Here is a 16,325-nt window from a genome sequence, read left to right on the forward strand (position 1 = left end):
AGAAAGGGTTTAGAATCTAACAGTTTGGCTTTTAGTAGTCTACATTCCTGATATTCTAATATGGTGAGAGATGATAAACCATGGTCTTCAGCCAGAGTAATTAAGCACCCTGGACTTGAAGCAGGCTGGCTCCCCCCTCTGTCCTGTCAGCTCTAAGGCTGCAGCTGCATTTGATCACAGAGACGGAGTGCAGTCACAGTGACTGAAATATGGGGGTGAATTCTTGGGCAGAAGGCATTCCTCCGCAAAAAGATCAAGCAGAGCTGGATCTGCTATGCATCTATAGAGCCCTGCTGATGGAACTTGGTTCTTCTGTGAAGCTTCATCGACACATTTCCAGGCATTCCAGTCTCTCATACACGACACTGTTGCATCACAGATGGCATCATCAGTAAAGTTCCATTGGCCCATCATGTACCCACGGTGTTCCATTGTAGCGTCTGGGTGCTGTAAATACTGAAAAAAAATTGGCCAAACTCAAAAGATTACAATAGGATGCTACTGCTGTGACTTGTTCACACATCAGGTTGGTTGCCTTCCTTCAGCGGCCCACCTGTTTACGCCTCAGTGGAGATTGCTGTTCTTGTGATGAACTCTCCTTGAGTATTGTGGGAAATGCCACAAAAGAGGAAACATTCTCTGTTGGAGTCAAGCAAGCAGAAGCCTGGTGCGGAGCACAAGTTAGAGACGGGCGATTATCAAGACAGAATCGCATGTTCAGGTGCTACGGGGCCTCTTGTTTGTCCTTCACCATGCAATCCAAGTCTCCCTGGGGCTTCTGTAGAAACAGGTGATTCACTAGAAATTTCTTGGAAGACATTTCTGTCTGTGTTAAGATCCATGGAGGAATGTTCGGAAAGCAAGATGAGCACCTTGGTTCCGCAGCTAATAACATCGCAACCAATTCTATTGAGGTAGGGGAATCAACAATCATTCATTACTTACAGATTGTGCCAAAAGAACGTGAGTATCTCAGGAAAGGCCTTTTCCCTGTAGGACTTCCCCCACCCTCTTTGAGATGCCGACTGGAGCTCCATTTAAGGGTTATCAGCCATTAGAAAAAGGGCTCTGTTGGGTCTCTGTTGGCATTTCTGGAATTCTCTCTGGAAAGAACCTGCTCATTTAACCAGGCGAGTCAGGTGTAATCCTTTGGTTTTATCAAGTCTGGGAGCTCCTGTTTTGTTGAAATTAATTTTTACAATCAGCCATGCTTAATGACATCACAATACTACTGTTTTATTCTTTAATGATTTTTAACACTGTTGAACAGGAAGTCAAATAAACTGAAACCAGTGAGCCTTGTTTTTTTTTTGTACAACATAAATGAATGGGGACGCCCTAAAACCCAAAGTGAAATGAATGAAAGACTCTCATCCACATTTAGGTTTCCATTCATTTTTTGGTAATTCAGAACAGAACAACATTTCAAATTCCCAGAAAGGGATACAGGGAAGTGTGAGAACATCTAAACTGAGAAACTCACAAGCTCTGAAATTGCTCCAGAGTCCCTTCTCTCACTGGCTTTTCTTCGGTTGCCCCACTCTGTTGAGAACATCCCTGGGAGGGATGCTAACCTCTAGAGCAGTGGTTCTCAACCTGTGGGTCGGGACCCCTTTGGGGGTCAAACGACCCTTTTACAGGGGCTGCCTCTCTGCATCAGTGTTCTCCATCTGTAAAATGGATCAATGTTAGGGTTGGGGGTCATCACAACATGAGGAACTGTATTAAAGGGTCGCGGCATTAGGAAGGTTGAGAACCACTGCTCTAGAGGGGACCTGGGGAACCCGGAATTACAGCTAATCTCTGGAAGTCAGTTCTGGGGGAAATGGATACTTTGAAGGGTCGACTTTCTGGCATTGAACCCCACTGAGGTCCCTGTCCTCCCCAGCCTCCATTCCTGAATCTCCTGGAATTTCCCATCCTGAATCTGGCAACCCCCCCCCCCCCCCCCCCAGTAGCTGGAGGGACCTGGATACTGTAATCTCTGTTAGATTACATGTGGTCCTGTTATTTTTTTTCCAACTATGGCCTACCAAAATGCCCTTGGAAAGACTCACCAGCAAGGATATAGGGGCCAAAATCTTTGCAAATAACATTGTGGTTTTCAGTACTTGTGCCAAAACAGTTGTCTACCCTGCATTGGATGTTTCTGTTCTTCAAATCCCACCCCCCTTCACCCTGCTGTAGAAATGTAGATACTTGACAATATCAGTGCTTCATTCTCATGGGGTTTTCCTTGTGATTTTGGTAGCCATTAGACAAGTATGTATAATCCTTCCTAAAATCTTCCCCTGGACTTGGTATATAATGATCAAACATCACTTTAGGTCATTTCACTGATAATTTTGTCCCCTGCAACATCAAAAAATAGAATGACCTAAATAATTTTCCATGCCTATATTGCCTTTGTTATCAGTTCATACAGGTAATGTTTTCTCCATGCGTATTTCTCTGTTGTAATTCTCTAGGAAAAAAATTGCCACAAAACCTGAAAAAATAAGAAAAGGCCGATCAAGTGCTTTCCCTGTTATACTGAGACCTGGTGAAAAATCAAATGCAGTACTCCAAAAGGTGAGCAAAAGGTATTTTAGGGCAGGTGCATGCTTGTCTTTTCCCACTTGTAGTACAGAATATGATGATGGTGAGGGTTGTGTCTTCCTAAAAATCTTAACAAGATTTTAAAAATCCAGTCTGGGGGGTGGGTGGGGGATTGGGTGGGTGTTTAGCCTGTTCCCTGCTTTAAGTGACACAAAGTAGAATTAGACAACTGGTATCTGGTTCTCTTCTCAGTTTTGGGGGAATGAGTAATTTCATCTTGCTAAGGGATGATTTGGTTAAATGCTAAATCCAGTAAATAACTAATCCTGGACTTGGTCCTGGAAGGAAAAGGTGACTTAGCTAAGCATCTATTGCTGAAGACTTTACTGATCCTCTTTGGTGCGGCTGATATTGGCTAGATAGTTGGTGCAGTATGGGGATGGGATACAGGTAAAAAAGGTAAAGTTTTCCCTTCAGTCGTGTCCGACCTTGGGGTACCACTGCAAGCAGTGATTTCATAGGCAAGCCGTTTTTGTGGGTTACCGACCAAGGAATGGATGGATGGCTGAGTTGACCATGAGCTAGCTGCCAGGATATCTGACCCACAGGGGCTCGAACTCCTGACCGTGTGAGTGGCAGTGCAAGCACTTAACCACTACGCCACACAGCTCCTGGGACAGAGGTAGAGTAGCTATAAATTTACACAGATTCCATCTGATATGTCACATACCAGATCTAATAAAGCCATTTTGGAGAGTGCATACATAAATAGTTTGCTTATGAGGGATATGTTGCCATACAATTCTGTTGCCATACAACCACCCACCTTGCTGCCTGATTGAGCTTATGAAGGTGGTCTTGGGTTTCGTATGGAAACTGGTTCTTAGTCCCAGGAGAATGCCCCTTCCAGCACCAAGGCCCCTTGAGCAGAATAGCTCAAGACTTTGTGGCTGTCACAGCAACCATGGGGCTGACCATGTATGTTCGAAGGTCATAGTAGATATTTTGTACTTGGTTGGAAGAGGGTGGACCATGGACAAGGAAGTCTTCAATGTCACCCGTGTCATGGGCAGATCATTACCTGCTGACACCTGTAGAACTTCATTAATTCAAGAGCAGCAGTGGCATAGTGGTTAAGAGCAGGTGTACTCTAATCTGGAGGAACCGGGTTTGATTCCCTGCTCTGCCGCCTGAGCTGTGGAGGTTTATCTGGGGAATTCAGATTAGCCTGTGCACCCCAACACATGCCAGCTGGGTGACCTTGGGCTAGTCACAGTTCTTCGGAGCTCTCTCAGCCCCACCTACCTCACAGGGTGTTTGTTGTGAGGGGGAAAAAGAGATCGTAATCCTCTTTGAGTCTCCTTACAGGAGAGAAATGGGGGGGGGGGGTGTATAAATCCAAACTCTTCTTTTACTGCAAGCCAACTTGGCTACCCACCTGAAACTATGTAGATGTTTAAAAGCCTAACAAGCAACCTGTTTCCTTCCCTGCAATAGTGATTTGGAAACTGCTGCTCTGGCACTCTCCCTGTACTTTTCCACTTGATTCTTATTTCCAAATTATATTTCTCCGTAGCATCCTGTGCTTCTTTTCTCCCTTCTGTCCTTTTCCTTAGGAAAGGGAACTGAGTGCTGTCGTTCACAACTCAAAGCAAGACATGGAGAAAATTAGAATTGGCTCTGGTCAACCTGATTCTTGTGGTAAGCACAAGATTTAATCAGCATTCTTCTCAGCAAAGGGGAGAGAACAATGTCTTGTTTGCAGGTCAGGTGGGTGACCGCACAGGCCAGGTGTTGCTCAGAGCATCAAAACAAGATGACACTTGGCAAGATCTGCTACTTTACCCATCCTCCTTGGAAGATGTAACTTACTTATTGGCAGGCTGACAAGACATTCCTCTAGAGCCAGCGTGGTGTAGTGGTTAAGAGCAGGCGCACTCTAATCTGGGTTTGATTCCCTGCTCTGCTACTTGAGCTGTGGAAGCTTATCTGGTGAACTAGATTAGCTTGTGCACTCCAGCACATGCCAGCTGGGTGACCATGGGCTAGTCACCGTTCGTCAGAGCTCTCTCAGCCCCACCTACCTCACAGGGTGTTTGTTGTGAGAGGGGAAGGAAATGGAGATTGTAAGCCCCCTTGAATCTCCTTACAGGAGAGAAAGGGGGGATATAAATCCAAACTCTTCTTCTTCTTGGTAGCTTCAGAGACAGACTCAGGGTCATGTGGTTTCTTTACCACACTATTGTAAAGGTTCAAGACAGATTGACATTTAGTGTTGTTAGTGGTAATGAATATGGCCAGCCCCATTCAAAAACTGGGTGCCCTGCCATGGTCCCTGGCCACTGTTCCCAAAGAGGGTTCCCAGTGGTGTGGGGAGACTCAAAAAGTTTTTTTAAAAGCTATGTAATAATAAAGTGGTGTTAGCTATTCCCTTCTTTCAGGAGCAGTGGCGTAGGAGGTTAAGAGCTCGTGTATCTAATCTGGAGGAACCGGGTTTGATTCCCTGCTCTGCCGCCTGAGCTGTAAAGGAAATATCTGGGGGGGTCAGGTTAGCCTGTACACTCCACACACGCCAGCTGGGTGACCTTGGGCTAATCCTGCAGCTTCTGAGTCTCTCAGCCCACCTACCTCACCGGGGTGTTGTGAGGGCAAGGGAAGATTATCAGCCTTTGAGTCTCTGGGGAGGGGGGGATATAAATCCAAACTCTTCTTCTTCTTCTTCTTCTTCTTCTTCTTCTTCTTCTTCTTCTTCTTCTTCTTCTTCTTCTTCTTCTTCTTCTTCTTCTTCTTCTTCTTCTTCTTCTTCTTCTTCTTCTTCTTCTTCTTCTTCTTCTTCTTCTTCTTCTTCTTCTTCTTCTTCTTCTTCTTCTTCTTCTTCTTCTTCTTCTTTCAGGGATGCCATAATACTGAACTGGTTTAAAAATGCTACGCGTGTAGTGTAAATATACCCTCTGCTTCTCTTCTTCCAAACAGGAAAAAATTCTAAAGGAGACATATGTCACTCAGCAAGCAAAACTAAGGGAGAGCAAACCTCAAATGAAACAAGTTACACTCAGCTACCGTTGGTAAGCCACCAGATTGTAGCCATTCATATCCACTCCATATAGCCTAAGTGATTTTCAATACTGCATGTATGTGAGAGGCCACTTTCATAGGTATAAAATCTCGTCAATTTCAACTGTTTAATACACACCGAGATACAGATTAGAACCTATAGAGAGAAGAGATTTTAATACTCAAAGTACTTTGGCTTGCTTGTTGCAGACTCTACCTGAGCCCAAATCTACAGTCCAAAGACAACGTGAAGTACCTCCTCTCATTGCACAAGAAAACACAGCCTTGCCACACAAGTTCAAAAAAGGCAACTTAGGGCTGGCAAATCACAAAGAGTGGCATCAACAGGTGAGAGGAACATTAAGCATTTTCATTTATTTTAGTTGTATCCTCTGTGTCAGTGAGATGCTAATAGGGCAAGAAAGGCCCAGACAGTACCATACTTACTGCCCAAGATCATGGGCTGCACCCTTTGGCAGTTCAGTGCATTCACTGCCTGACACGCCCGCCCCCCTGGTCTCTCCTGCCCTGGAGCTGAAGCAGGAAATGCTGTTTTCCTTTTCCTTTTTCTGATGTCTTGAAACACTGTGTGGCAAGTCACTCATTCCCAGCAGTCTTTATTGAACTCTTGCCTCTCATGTTTGGGAATCTTGATTGAGTGTTATATCTAATTTAAGAGTTGGTACAGACACAGGCAAGGAGCCCCGTGGTGCAGAGTGGTAAACTGTGGTACTGCAGTCAAAAGCTGTGCTCATGGCCTGTGTTGGATCATGATGGAAGTCGGTTTCAGGTAGTCAGTTCAAGGTTGACTCAGCCTTCCATCCTTCCGCAGTTGGTAAAATGAGTGCCCAGCTTGCTGGGGGTAAAGTGACTGGGGAAGGCAATGGCAAACCACCCTGTAAACATAGTCTGCCTAGTAAATGTTGAGATGTGACATCACCCTATGGGCAGTCATGACCTGGTGCTTGCATGGGGGACTACCTTTACAGACACAGATGTTCTTATAATATACAGAGTATATTAGTGGTGAATTTTGTTGGTAGACCAGAGGAGGCGATAGAGTACTCACTCTCTGTAGAAGGTCTAGTTCTGGGGTCTGCAACCTGTGACTCTCCAGATGTTTATGGACTACATCAGGCAGGGGCTGATGGGAATTGTAATCCATGGACATCTGGAGAGGCACAGGTTGCAGACCCCTGGTCCAGTTCAAAATGAACAAGTTGTTCTGTTACTGAGGCCTGGTGGTTCACACTTCTTTATGAGACCAGATACATTATAGCCTCCATTAGCCTATGATAGCTCCTTAAAGTTTTATTGTAAGGTCATTTATGGGTCCAGGATCTCAGAGTAGGAATGTATCTAGTGCAGGGGTAGGGAACCTGCGGCTCTCCAGATGTTCAGGAACTACAATTCCCATCAGCCCCTACCAGCATGGCCAATTGGCCATGCTGACGAAAACTGATAAGGAAGTATAGTTCTGGAAAACTTGCGATTCCTGATCTAATCTCCCCTTACAATAGAGGGAGTTTAAAGACATGGGGGGAAAGGAGCAGAGTAAAGGTGTGGCATTAATTGCCATGGTGTGACTCAGGTGTGGCTTTAATTGCCATGGTGTGACTCAGTTCATGCTATGGCAGTGAAAACCCAGTTGCAGAATAAGGGTTCCTGTGCTATTCACTTGCCTGCTCTTTCATGGTGCAGAAACACTCCGAAGCATTTTAGGACATTGTTAAAAGGAAGATTCACAAAAAGAAGTGAGACCTATTTAAAGTCCTTGCTTTGACAAACCCCTGTGGGAAAAGCAGGCTGGTCTTTTTTGAGCCATTACAGCATGAAAAATGACACTGGCCACTTCTCATTTGTTAAATCTTCCTTACAAGGTGGCAAGTGGTCGGTAAGGTTGCTGAAATAACTGAAATACTTTGTGATTCATAGTGAAAGAAAAATACTAAAGGGGTCAGTAGATGGTTCAGCTATTGATCTTTAGCCATCAGAAGACACAGGAAACCTGAGAGTTTTGTTTTTCTTTTGACAGGGTGACGTTGGACGCAGTTGGTTGCATAGGGCCACATATGTTGGGTTGGGCCAGTGGATCCCAAACCTCTAAGCCCAAGCTACATTTTTATAAGGAATTAAAATCCAGAAATACTTTCATGCCTGTGCTAAAAAAAGGATGACTTTTATAGTATGCATGAGAATTAATCTCCCTCAGAGAAGACCACAGCCTTTTGGTTTTTGCATCTGCACTTTCTCTGAGGGCAGAGAATTCTCCAGCAATCACTGTAACAGGAATTACAGTGTCATCCACTCACAGCCAGTGCACAGGAATTTACAACCCCTGAGTGGAAGATGGTTAAAGAAATGTCAAGTGTTAAGAATGTTGTGAAATTCTTGCTTTGGTTATAACTTGGAGGAACCATCAGCAACAGGTTTCTTTGACCTTTGAAAAGCGCAATGAGACAAGGTTAAAATACTGGGGCAAGAGGCATGGCGTAAGAGGAAGAGCTAATGGACCATTCCGAAGCAGGTCTTGGTGACAGTCAACATATAGGCATCTGTTGTTCTATGTATTGTCAAAGTCTTCCATGGCCGGAATCACTGGGGGGCTGTATGGCCGTGTCCTAGCAGCATTCTCTCCTGACGTTTCGCCTGCATCTGTGGCTGGCATCTTCAGAGGATCCTCTGAAGATGCCAGCCATCTGCAAACAAAACTTATCAGGAGAAAATACTATTAGAACAACCCTTTAGCCTGGTTTCTTTATATATTATTCCTGTTTCCTACAACTACTTAGGATTGCTCTGTGGTCTGGACAGCAATACCACCAATGTTCTTTCTATGATAGAAACGTCAAAGTCCCAATAGTTCCAGCTATATCTATCTTGCACACTGACATGGGAGGTGGAAATTCAGTTTTTAAAAACATAAAATCCCCCAATATTGTGATACAGTCCTGCCTGAGACCTTAATCTAGCCCACTCATCTGTCTTGAGCAGCCCAAGGGCTCCCTATGTTTTGTCCCTTCTCCCTTAATGCCCCTTATGACTGGTTTTATGTTCTGTCTGTCAAAACCTTCAGGCTGCCCCCTGTCCCTCAGTCACAAAACTCTGTCTTTTCATGAAGCCTCATGGGCTTAACCTCTTAATCTTCACCTTTGACCAAACTGAAGTCTCTTTCTTGTTCAAACCACCTTTCATTTCCCTCAAGCCTTCATTCTCAGGTAAAATGAAGTCTTGTTATGCCAGATCTTTGGGACAGGGATTCATCTTTTATTCATATATCATGGGCACTAGAGCCATTTCTCTGTTGTATCATACAGAGGAGTTACCTTAAACCTAGCTGGTTTGCTATTAATGTAGTACTGTCAATGTACCATACGACTTTACAATAGACGGATCTATGAGGAAAACCTTAATTTTTAGCTTATTCCACAGACACTAGAATACACATACTGTTAGAGCTGGTAAGAAGCTTCTAGAAGTTTGTTAGTCCGTGAGGAAATTAGTGATTTTTTTCCATTTCTTTGAAGTCCACCTGGAAACACCTCTCCTTAACAAGGGATGTTAGTTATAGCCCTGCTGTTGGAATAATATTGTCAACACCAGCTTGGGAAATTCCTAAAGATACTGGCGTAGAGCCTGAGGAGATTGGGGCTGAAGGGGTATAAAGCCACAGAATCAACCCTCTGAGGCTGCCATTTTCTCTAGGGCAGAGATGTCCAACTCTGGTGCTTGAGATGTTCATGGACTACAATCTCCTACAGGGGCTGATGGACATTGTAGTCCATAAACATCTGAAGCGCCAGAGTTGGACACCCCTGCTCTAGGGCCGTGGTGGTGAACCTTTGGCACTCCAGATGTTATGGACTACAATTCCCATCAGCCCCAATTGGCCATGCTGGCAGGGGCTGATGGGAATTGTAGTCATAACATCTGGAGTGCCAAAGGTTTGCCACCACTGCTCTAGGGGAACTGATTGCTGGAGATCAGCTGTAATTCTGAGAGACGCCCAGCCACTAATGTGGGGCTGGCAACCCTGTGTTGGAACTCCACCTCCATACATTTGAAATGACCTCAAATTAGGAGAAGGTAGATTTAACAAGGGAAAAAGCGATATAAAATAAGCCTTGGGAATCTGGCTGCAAATTTCCGCTGGCAGAAGGGGTTTTTGTTAGTGGAGCAGTATTTCCTTCCCTTCTAAAGCTGCTCCTGGGGGATGGGGGTCACCAGGAACAGGATGGAGGAAACTGGTAGTCTGCAGCAGGAGGGGATAATCATCAAAGATTGCACCCCACTTCACCCCCTTGCAGCACTGAATAAACAAGTGTTACTGAGTTTCTCAAAGTGCATCTGACTGCAGTCGGGTCATGCACCCGTGACCCAACTTGTCAGTTGTATCTTGGCCCTTAGTCAAAATGCTGTAGTTTTTACAGGGTGGGGGGAATCTCTCTCTCTTTCCTCTTCTTTCTCTCTTTCAGAACTGTACACTTTATTCCTCAGGAGATAGCTTTACAGAAACGAGTCTCACTGATGAATTGTGTTGTGTTACCAGTTAATTCCTCAAAGAATTCAGCACGTCAGCAAATGGGCTCATTTCATACTTAGCTTTGTAGCTACTGCAGTCTTAAGGGTGTATCGAAACCAGCATTTTTAACTGCGCTGTGAAAATGGTCTATGACTTTGTGCTTGTCGTATTTGTAGAGGCAATCCCACTTTTGATGCCTTTGGATTAGACAGAGTGGTGTTGGATTTAACTTTTCAGAGTGAACATTTTAATGGAGACAGGTCTAAATCATGGAGCTCTATCATTATGGGGGGTGAGAGACGCACGCAAATCTGTTGTGATCTCAATTTCTTCAGCATCTGTTGTTTGCCTATGAGAAGAAACCGAAGAATTCAGCCGAAGGTAACTCTTATGGGAATTTCAGTGTTTTTCACCCTGCAAAATGAGTTCATGGCCACTGGCTAATAAGAATGTTGCATTACAGTCACAAGGCAGAAGTGAATTTGAGCTGATATATTTTAATCAAATGAGTTCTGTGTTAAGTTGCTTGTTAGAGTAATCTGTGAAATTTGTTAATCTGAGATGGAGAAGGGAGACATCCCTTGGGAATAGGAAATATATAAGCCAACATTTAAAACACCCAGAATGCATTGTTGTAAGCAGTGAGACTTTAAAAAATACATTTGGTTATTTCTAAAGGGTAACTATCATGGTACTTAACCCAAACTACAATAAAATTGATTTGGATGCTTTTAAATATGTTATTCACCGACTCTGGAATTAAATAAATTAGAGACTTGGTTTAAATAGTTGCTTCAGTGAATCTTGTTGGACTGGATCATTTGGGATATTTGGGATAATAGGTAGTCTTCAAATGTCAGGATTATGTTTATGATCATCACTTGTAGTCACCAGGTGATTGATCCTTACAGATTCCTGAATGTTACACTTCTCTTCCCTCACCCAATGCAGTGAAGGGGTAGCAGTGTTTTCCCCACACTATAGCAACACAAACATGAGCAGATTTCGGATTCTTTAATCGTGTCGCTGTAGCTTCACGGACATCCCCCTCAAAACAAAAAGAAAGATAAAACGACATGTGCATCGAGTCACTATGCAAAACAAATTTTATCCATCTACTTTTTATAGTGAAATAGTAAACAAATGTGTTGCAAGCAGTGGAAACCTCCATGGAGAATCTCCATGGAGAATCTGCTGCACCACATAAAATGGCATATGCACTACTGTGAAACTGACAAGAACTCCATGCAGCAGGCGGGAAAAAAGATCTGTTTTGACTGGCAACATTTGTGTTCTCCCGTGCCGTGGGAACACAAAATGCCAAAACACATTTTTTATAACACCCTAAAAACATTCCATTTATGCAGTGTGGAGTCTATTATTGTCTGTCTTGTCAAGAAGTTGCAAGTCTTCTGTATTTGACAATCCAGAGGGTTTTCAAATTAATCTCTCTCTCTCTCTCTCTCTCTCTCTCTCTCTCTCTCTCTCACTCACTCACTCATTCTCTCTCACTCTCTCTCTCACTCACACACACTCACACACACACACCCCCCTTTGAGGTTCATCGGCTAGAGCAGGGCCACTAAAACATAAACATATCAGCTTATTGTGGACTTGTACTTGTGTACTGTTTGTTGGCTAGAGAGACTGAGTTTGCTAGGAACTACAAAGCCCAGGAGACATCTCTGTAGGTCTAAAACAATAAATTATTCCCAGAGCATGAACCTGAAGTTGCTGTTTGTTCTTGGGCAAGCATGAGCTGTGGATGCTTAAAGGAAAATATAAACTAGGTGAATGTGGAAAAAAATGTTGTGGTATGGTGGTAGTTCATCAGTGTAACCACCATAGATTTAAGTTTCAGATAAAGTAACAACAGAGGGTAACCAACTATACTGCTCAAGAGCACCATGTGTCTGACGTTTATACAGTTAGGTGGCCCAGAACTATGCGGCTCATCCGTCCTTTGTATAATAGAAAGATGAGCAGAGGAAGTTTCTTAACAGAACAAAAGACCCCTCACAGCAAAGCCATCTGAGTGGTGGTCCCACAGATATGAAGGCTTCAGCCTGTTTAGGGCTTTAAACGTTAATACCTAAACTTTGAACCTTATTCCACCTGACGCCAACGTGGCTAATGGATCTGTGCTCACCGCGGTGCGGTAAGGACCCATGCAGCTGCATTTTGAACCAGTTGGAGTTTCTGGATCAGTTTCAAGGGCAGCCCTGCACATAGTAGTTTCGAAGTCTGTTGCATGAATCACTGTAGCTAGGTCAGCATGGGACAGGTAAGGGGCCAATACCTTCACCAGACCTGGCGAAGATGGTAAAACACCAGCTTAGCCCCATTTACAACCTGTGCCACCTTGGATAAGGAGTAATCAAGATTCACCTGGCATAGATGGGCACCCTATCAAAAATTGCTTTTTGAATTCCTTCAGCATTGCTGATAATTAATGCAGATCCATCTTTTATGTGTTTGTACATTATTATTTTACTTTCTTTTTTATGTTATGTTCCATTACAGGGATGATCTCTCTCTCTCTCTCTCTCTCTCTCTCCCTCCCTCCCTCTCTCTCCTTTCCTCTATCTTCAGGAGGCAGGTGCTTTAAAAAAATCACTTCCTGTGCTGCCCCTCTCCCCCTCACACTCCAGTTGCGTTCCTGCTTCTATCAGGAGAGCAGTGCTTTGCAGAGCTCCACAGAAGTTGCTTTCAGTTATAGCGAGCTTAACATTTTCTCATTCACTCTTTCAGAACTGTACACTTGGCCCCGCCCTGTCAGGCTGCTCCTTTGGCCAGCAGAGGCTCCGCTGGCTGAAGAAGCAGCCTGGCGGGGGGGGGGGGGCGGCGGCGAGGGGAGCTGGCATGCACCTGGGGACAAATTACCCTGTGAGTGCTCCACCTCTGACAGTGAGCTGCCTATTGCAGAAGTTCATGTGACCTCAAGATCTATACCAGAAGTCCATGTGACCTCAAGATCTTGTTCCTGAGCAGGACTTGGGGTATCAGGCACACTGAGCTCTGTTTTGTCATCTTGAAATAGGAATCCTTGGGCAAGAAAAGATTCTATCTTTTAAAATCATAATCCCTTTGGTTCCCCTTGCATCCAGAATCTCTTAAACGTGTGAGCAAGATCCATCTCTTTATTTTAGGTGCAGATCGTAGCCACTGTGGGTGCTTTAGGAGTAATAACAACAGAAGTTTCACTTTTACTGAGCTTAATCATGACACTGTGTTTTCCAGTCATCCCAAACAGAGACTCAGCTGTCATCTCGGGAGAGCAATTGCGTGGGATCAAACAAAGTTTTCCGTCAGGTACCTGTACCATAAATACCTTGGAAAGAAGGTTCCATCAGTGTGAACTTCCAAGGACCACCCAATTACTGAAAAATAGGCCTAGTCTCAGCTGGCCTACTCTTTAGGTAGGGTGAAGTGGATTGGAACATGTGGCTGGTCTTGGAATACTATAAAAGGACAGCCAATTATCAATCACTGTTGGGTTTGGTTTAACTATCTTTTTACTGCTGGGGAGGAAACTGTTGAATTTGCATCCCCAGTTATGAAAGTCTTCAGGGCTATCTTGCTGATGTTGCTCTCTTCTCACTGGATATGAAAGTTTCCCCTGTGTACCCAGCACTTCTGATCCAATCCATTGCATGAAGTTGTTTTCTGAAACCTAAAATCTTCCCATCAGTTTGTGGTCTTAAAGGGGGAGAAGATTATCTAGGAGAAGAGTTTTTGGTCATGATAAACTAAAACAGCGTATCAAATGCCATCTATTTGAAAAAGGGAGTTTAATTTTTAACTATTTTAAATTAATTTTTATCCACATATATATGTGTGTGTGTGTACAAAGATATATATCCCCAAATCAAAATAGAAAAACAAATAAAAGAAAAAATAACTGACCGCATAACAAACAATACAACAACAGGATGGATCTTAATATTCCATAAAATATAAACATGATACAATTTTGAGAGATAACCTTCTATCCTACTTATTTCATCCAGCATTCTGCTAATTTATTAATTAACGGCTACTGATATATATCAACTTGACAATTACTTACAGCCTTAACTTAACAGAGCTCTCTGTGGGTGGGCGGTATATTAAATTGAACCAATAAATAAATAAATAAACTACTGATATGTTAATAACATATTAATCTGTTCAATCAGTTCCTCTGAATCCAATTTTGATCTCCATTGATACCTAATGTTTATATAACAAATAAAAAAGAAGGAAAATGATGGATACAATCCAAAGGTATTACTTCTAAGCTGTTGCAAAGATGCCTTATGAGTGATGGAAAATATTAACAAACAGACATTTTGCACCAGAAACAGTACCAGACACTTATAGGAGGCAGAAGATTAGATGTGTCCACAGATTGAAAGCCCTCAGGAGCAGTTTCTACCACATTAAGAGAATCTACCAAAATTTTGCTGCGGGAGGGAATTCCACAGTCTTGGCATCAAGGCTGAAAGAAACTAATATGGACGTCTACAAAAATGGTTTGAGCTATTCCCCTCCCAAATAGAGCTGCCAATCACCAGGAGCTCTTCTGAGATTACAACTGATCTCTCAATGACAGAGATCAGTTCACTTGCAGAAAATGGCTGCTTTGCGAGGTGGACTCTGTGGCATTATATCTCATTGGGCCTTTCCCCACTTACCGTTCGCGGCACGCTACTCTCAGCGCGAGTGATTTCTGCCGCGGGGTCGTGTTCAGAGCGCGAGGCAGTCAGAAGGTGCCGTTTCTTCAGCGCCGGAAATTACGTGTGCTGAGGGGCATGATGAGGCGGCAGAGTCGGGGCAGCTGCGTTGTCGCCGCCCGGACTCGTGGGGAGCGCCGCTGGACCACATGCTATTTGGGGAGAGTAGCGCGCAGCAAACGGTAAGTGGGGAAAGGGCCTTTGAAGTCCCTCCCCTTTCTAAGCCTTTGGGCGTTTCCACACCCATGGCTTTGGGCGTTTCCACACCCATGGCTGGTAATCCTATCCCCAGAGAGGTAGTACCAGAAAGAAATTGAAGTTGCTTTCACACATCTTGGTGCCGCTACTACTATGAAAGGTCCTTTCTGCCCACATGCCAAACATTTGAAGGTGGTAGAGTCCAAAGCAACATATCATCTCAGCATTAGGACAGGTTTGTGTTGGGGAACAGGGGTGGACTAGTTGTTATAGCCACTGGGACTTTTCCTGGTGGGCTGAATGGAAAAATGAGAAGACTGCTTCCATCTTCCTAGCTAAGTGGCCCAAGGTAAGTGGAGCAGCAACAACCATAAATAATGCTTGGCTATAAAGGGCAGCTAAAACTTTTTTTAAAAATCAATTTGCTTTATCATTTCCTTTATGTGCCTTTTGGGCAAATATATTTTAATATATTGTCAAAGGCTTTCACGGCCAGAATTACTAGGATGTTGTGGTTTTCTGGGCTGCAAGGCTGTGTTCTAGTAGTATTTTCTCCTGGCGTTTTGTCAGGAGAACATATTCCTGGACATGGCCGTATGACCTGGAAAACCCACAACATTCTACACATTTTAATATTTTGTGTACGTCATAAAACCAAATCCACGCTATTGGTGGCTGGACTAATTTTCTTTTCTTTGTTCCCTCTAGAAAGTAAATAGCAATGTTAGTGCACTCCCTCACTTGGAATGCCAAACGAAACCCAATTTTCTGTCCAGTGCTGTGAAGCACCAGCCACAAGATGGTACCCTGCCACAAATAGCTACTAAGAACTCACAAAACACATTGCATCAGGTAAACTGAAAACATTTTACTGTTAGGCTTTTGTATTGCATTATTGTAATTCATCATGCTTTTGGATCAGCATCAAAAATTTGGTGCATGTTGACATTTAAGAGCTGCAGAGGGAGGTGGCAGACAGTTTTGTCATTTACCTGTGAATATGGTAGTCAGTTGAGCGCCTGCAGCGGATGACCAAGTGTTGCCACTAATTCACATCATTTACCAGAAGAAAAAAATTCCCTTGCCATGCTATGATCATAACATAGCCAGAAGCTTCATGATGGCTGCAGAAATGGATTTATATCTACTCCTTCTCTCCTGTAAGAAGACTCAAGGCAGCTTACAAACACCTTTCTTTTCCTCTCCCTGCAACAGATACTTCGTGAGGTAGGTGGGACTGAGAGAGTTCTGAACAAACTGTGACTAGCCCAAGTCACCCAGCAGGAATGTAGGTGTGG

General features: G+C 43.7%; 1 protein-coding gene across 1 annotated transcript in view; it reads left to right on the forward strand.

The window, feature by feature from the left end:
- Nucleotides 1–615: 615 nt before the first annotated feature.
- The window catches only part of DYRK4 (dual specificity tyrosine phosphorylation regulated kinase 4), a 38,550-nt gene continuing 22,840 nt past the window's right edge, over nt 616–16,325 (forward strand). The window contains 8 exon segments of the mRNA XM_048515977.1: nt 616–914; nt 2,469–2,571; nt 4,155–4,239; nt 5,512–5,603; nt 5,803–5,940; nt 10,352–10,495; nt 13,355–13,426; nt 15,736–15,879. Of these exon segments, the coding sequence (XP_048371934.1) occupies nt 616–914; nt 2,469–2,571; nt 4,155–4,239; nt 5,512–5,603; nt 5,803–5,940; nt 10,352–10,495; nt 13,355–13,426; nt 15,736–15,879 (1,077 nt within the window).

Source organism: Sphaerodactylus townsendi, linkage group LG14 (genome assembly GCF_021028975.2).
Source record: "Sphaerodactylus townsendi isolate TG3544 linkage group LG14, MPM_Stown_v2.3, whole genome shotgun sequence".
Taxonomy (NCBI): Eukaryota; Metazoa; Chordata; class Lepidosauria; order Squamata; family Sphaerodactylidae; genus Sphaerodactylus; species Sphaerodactylus townsendi.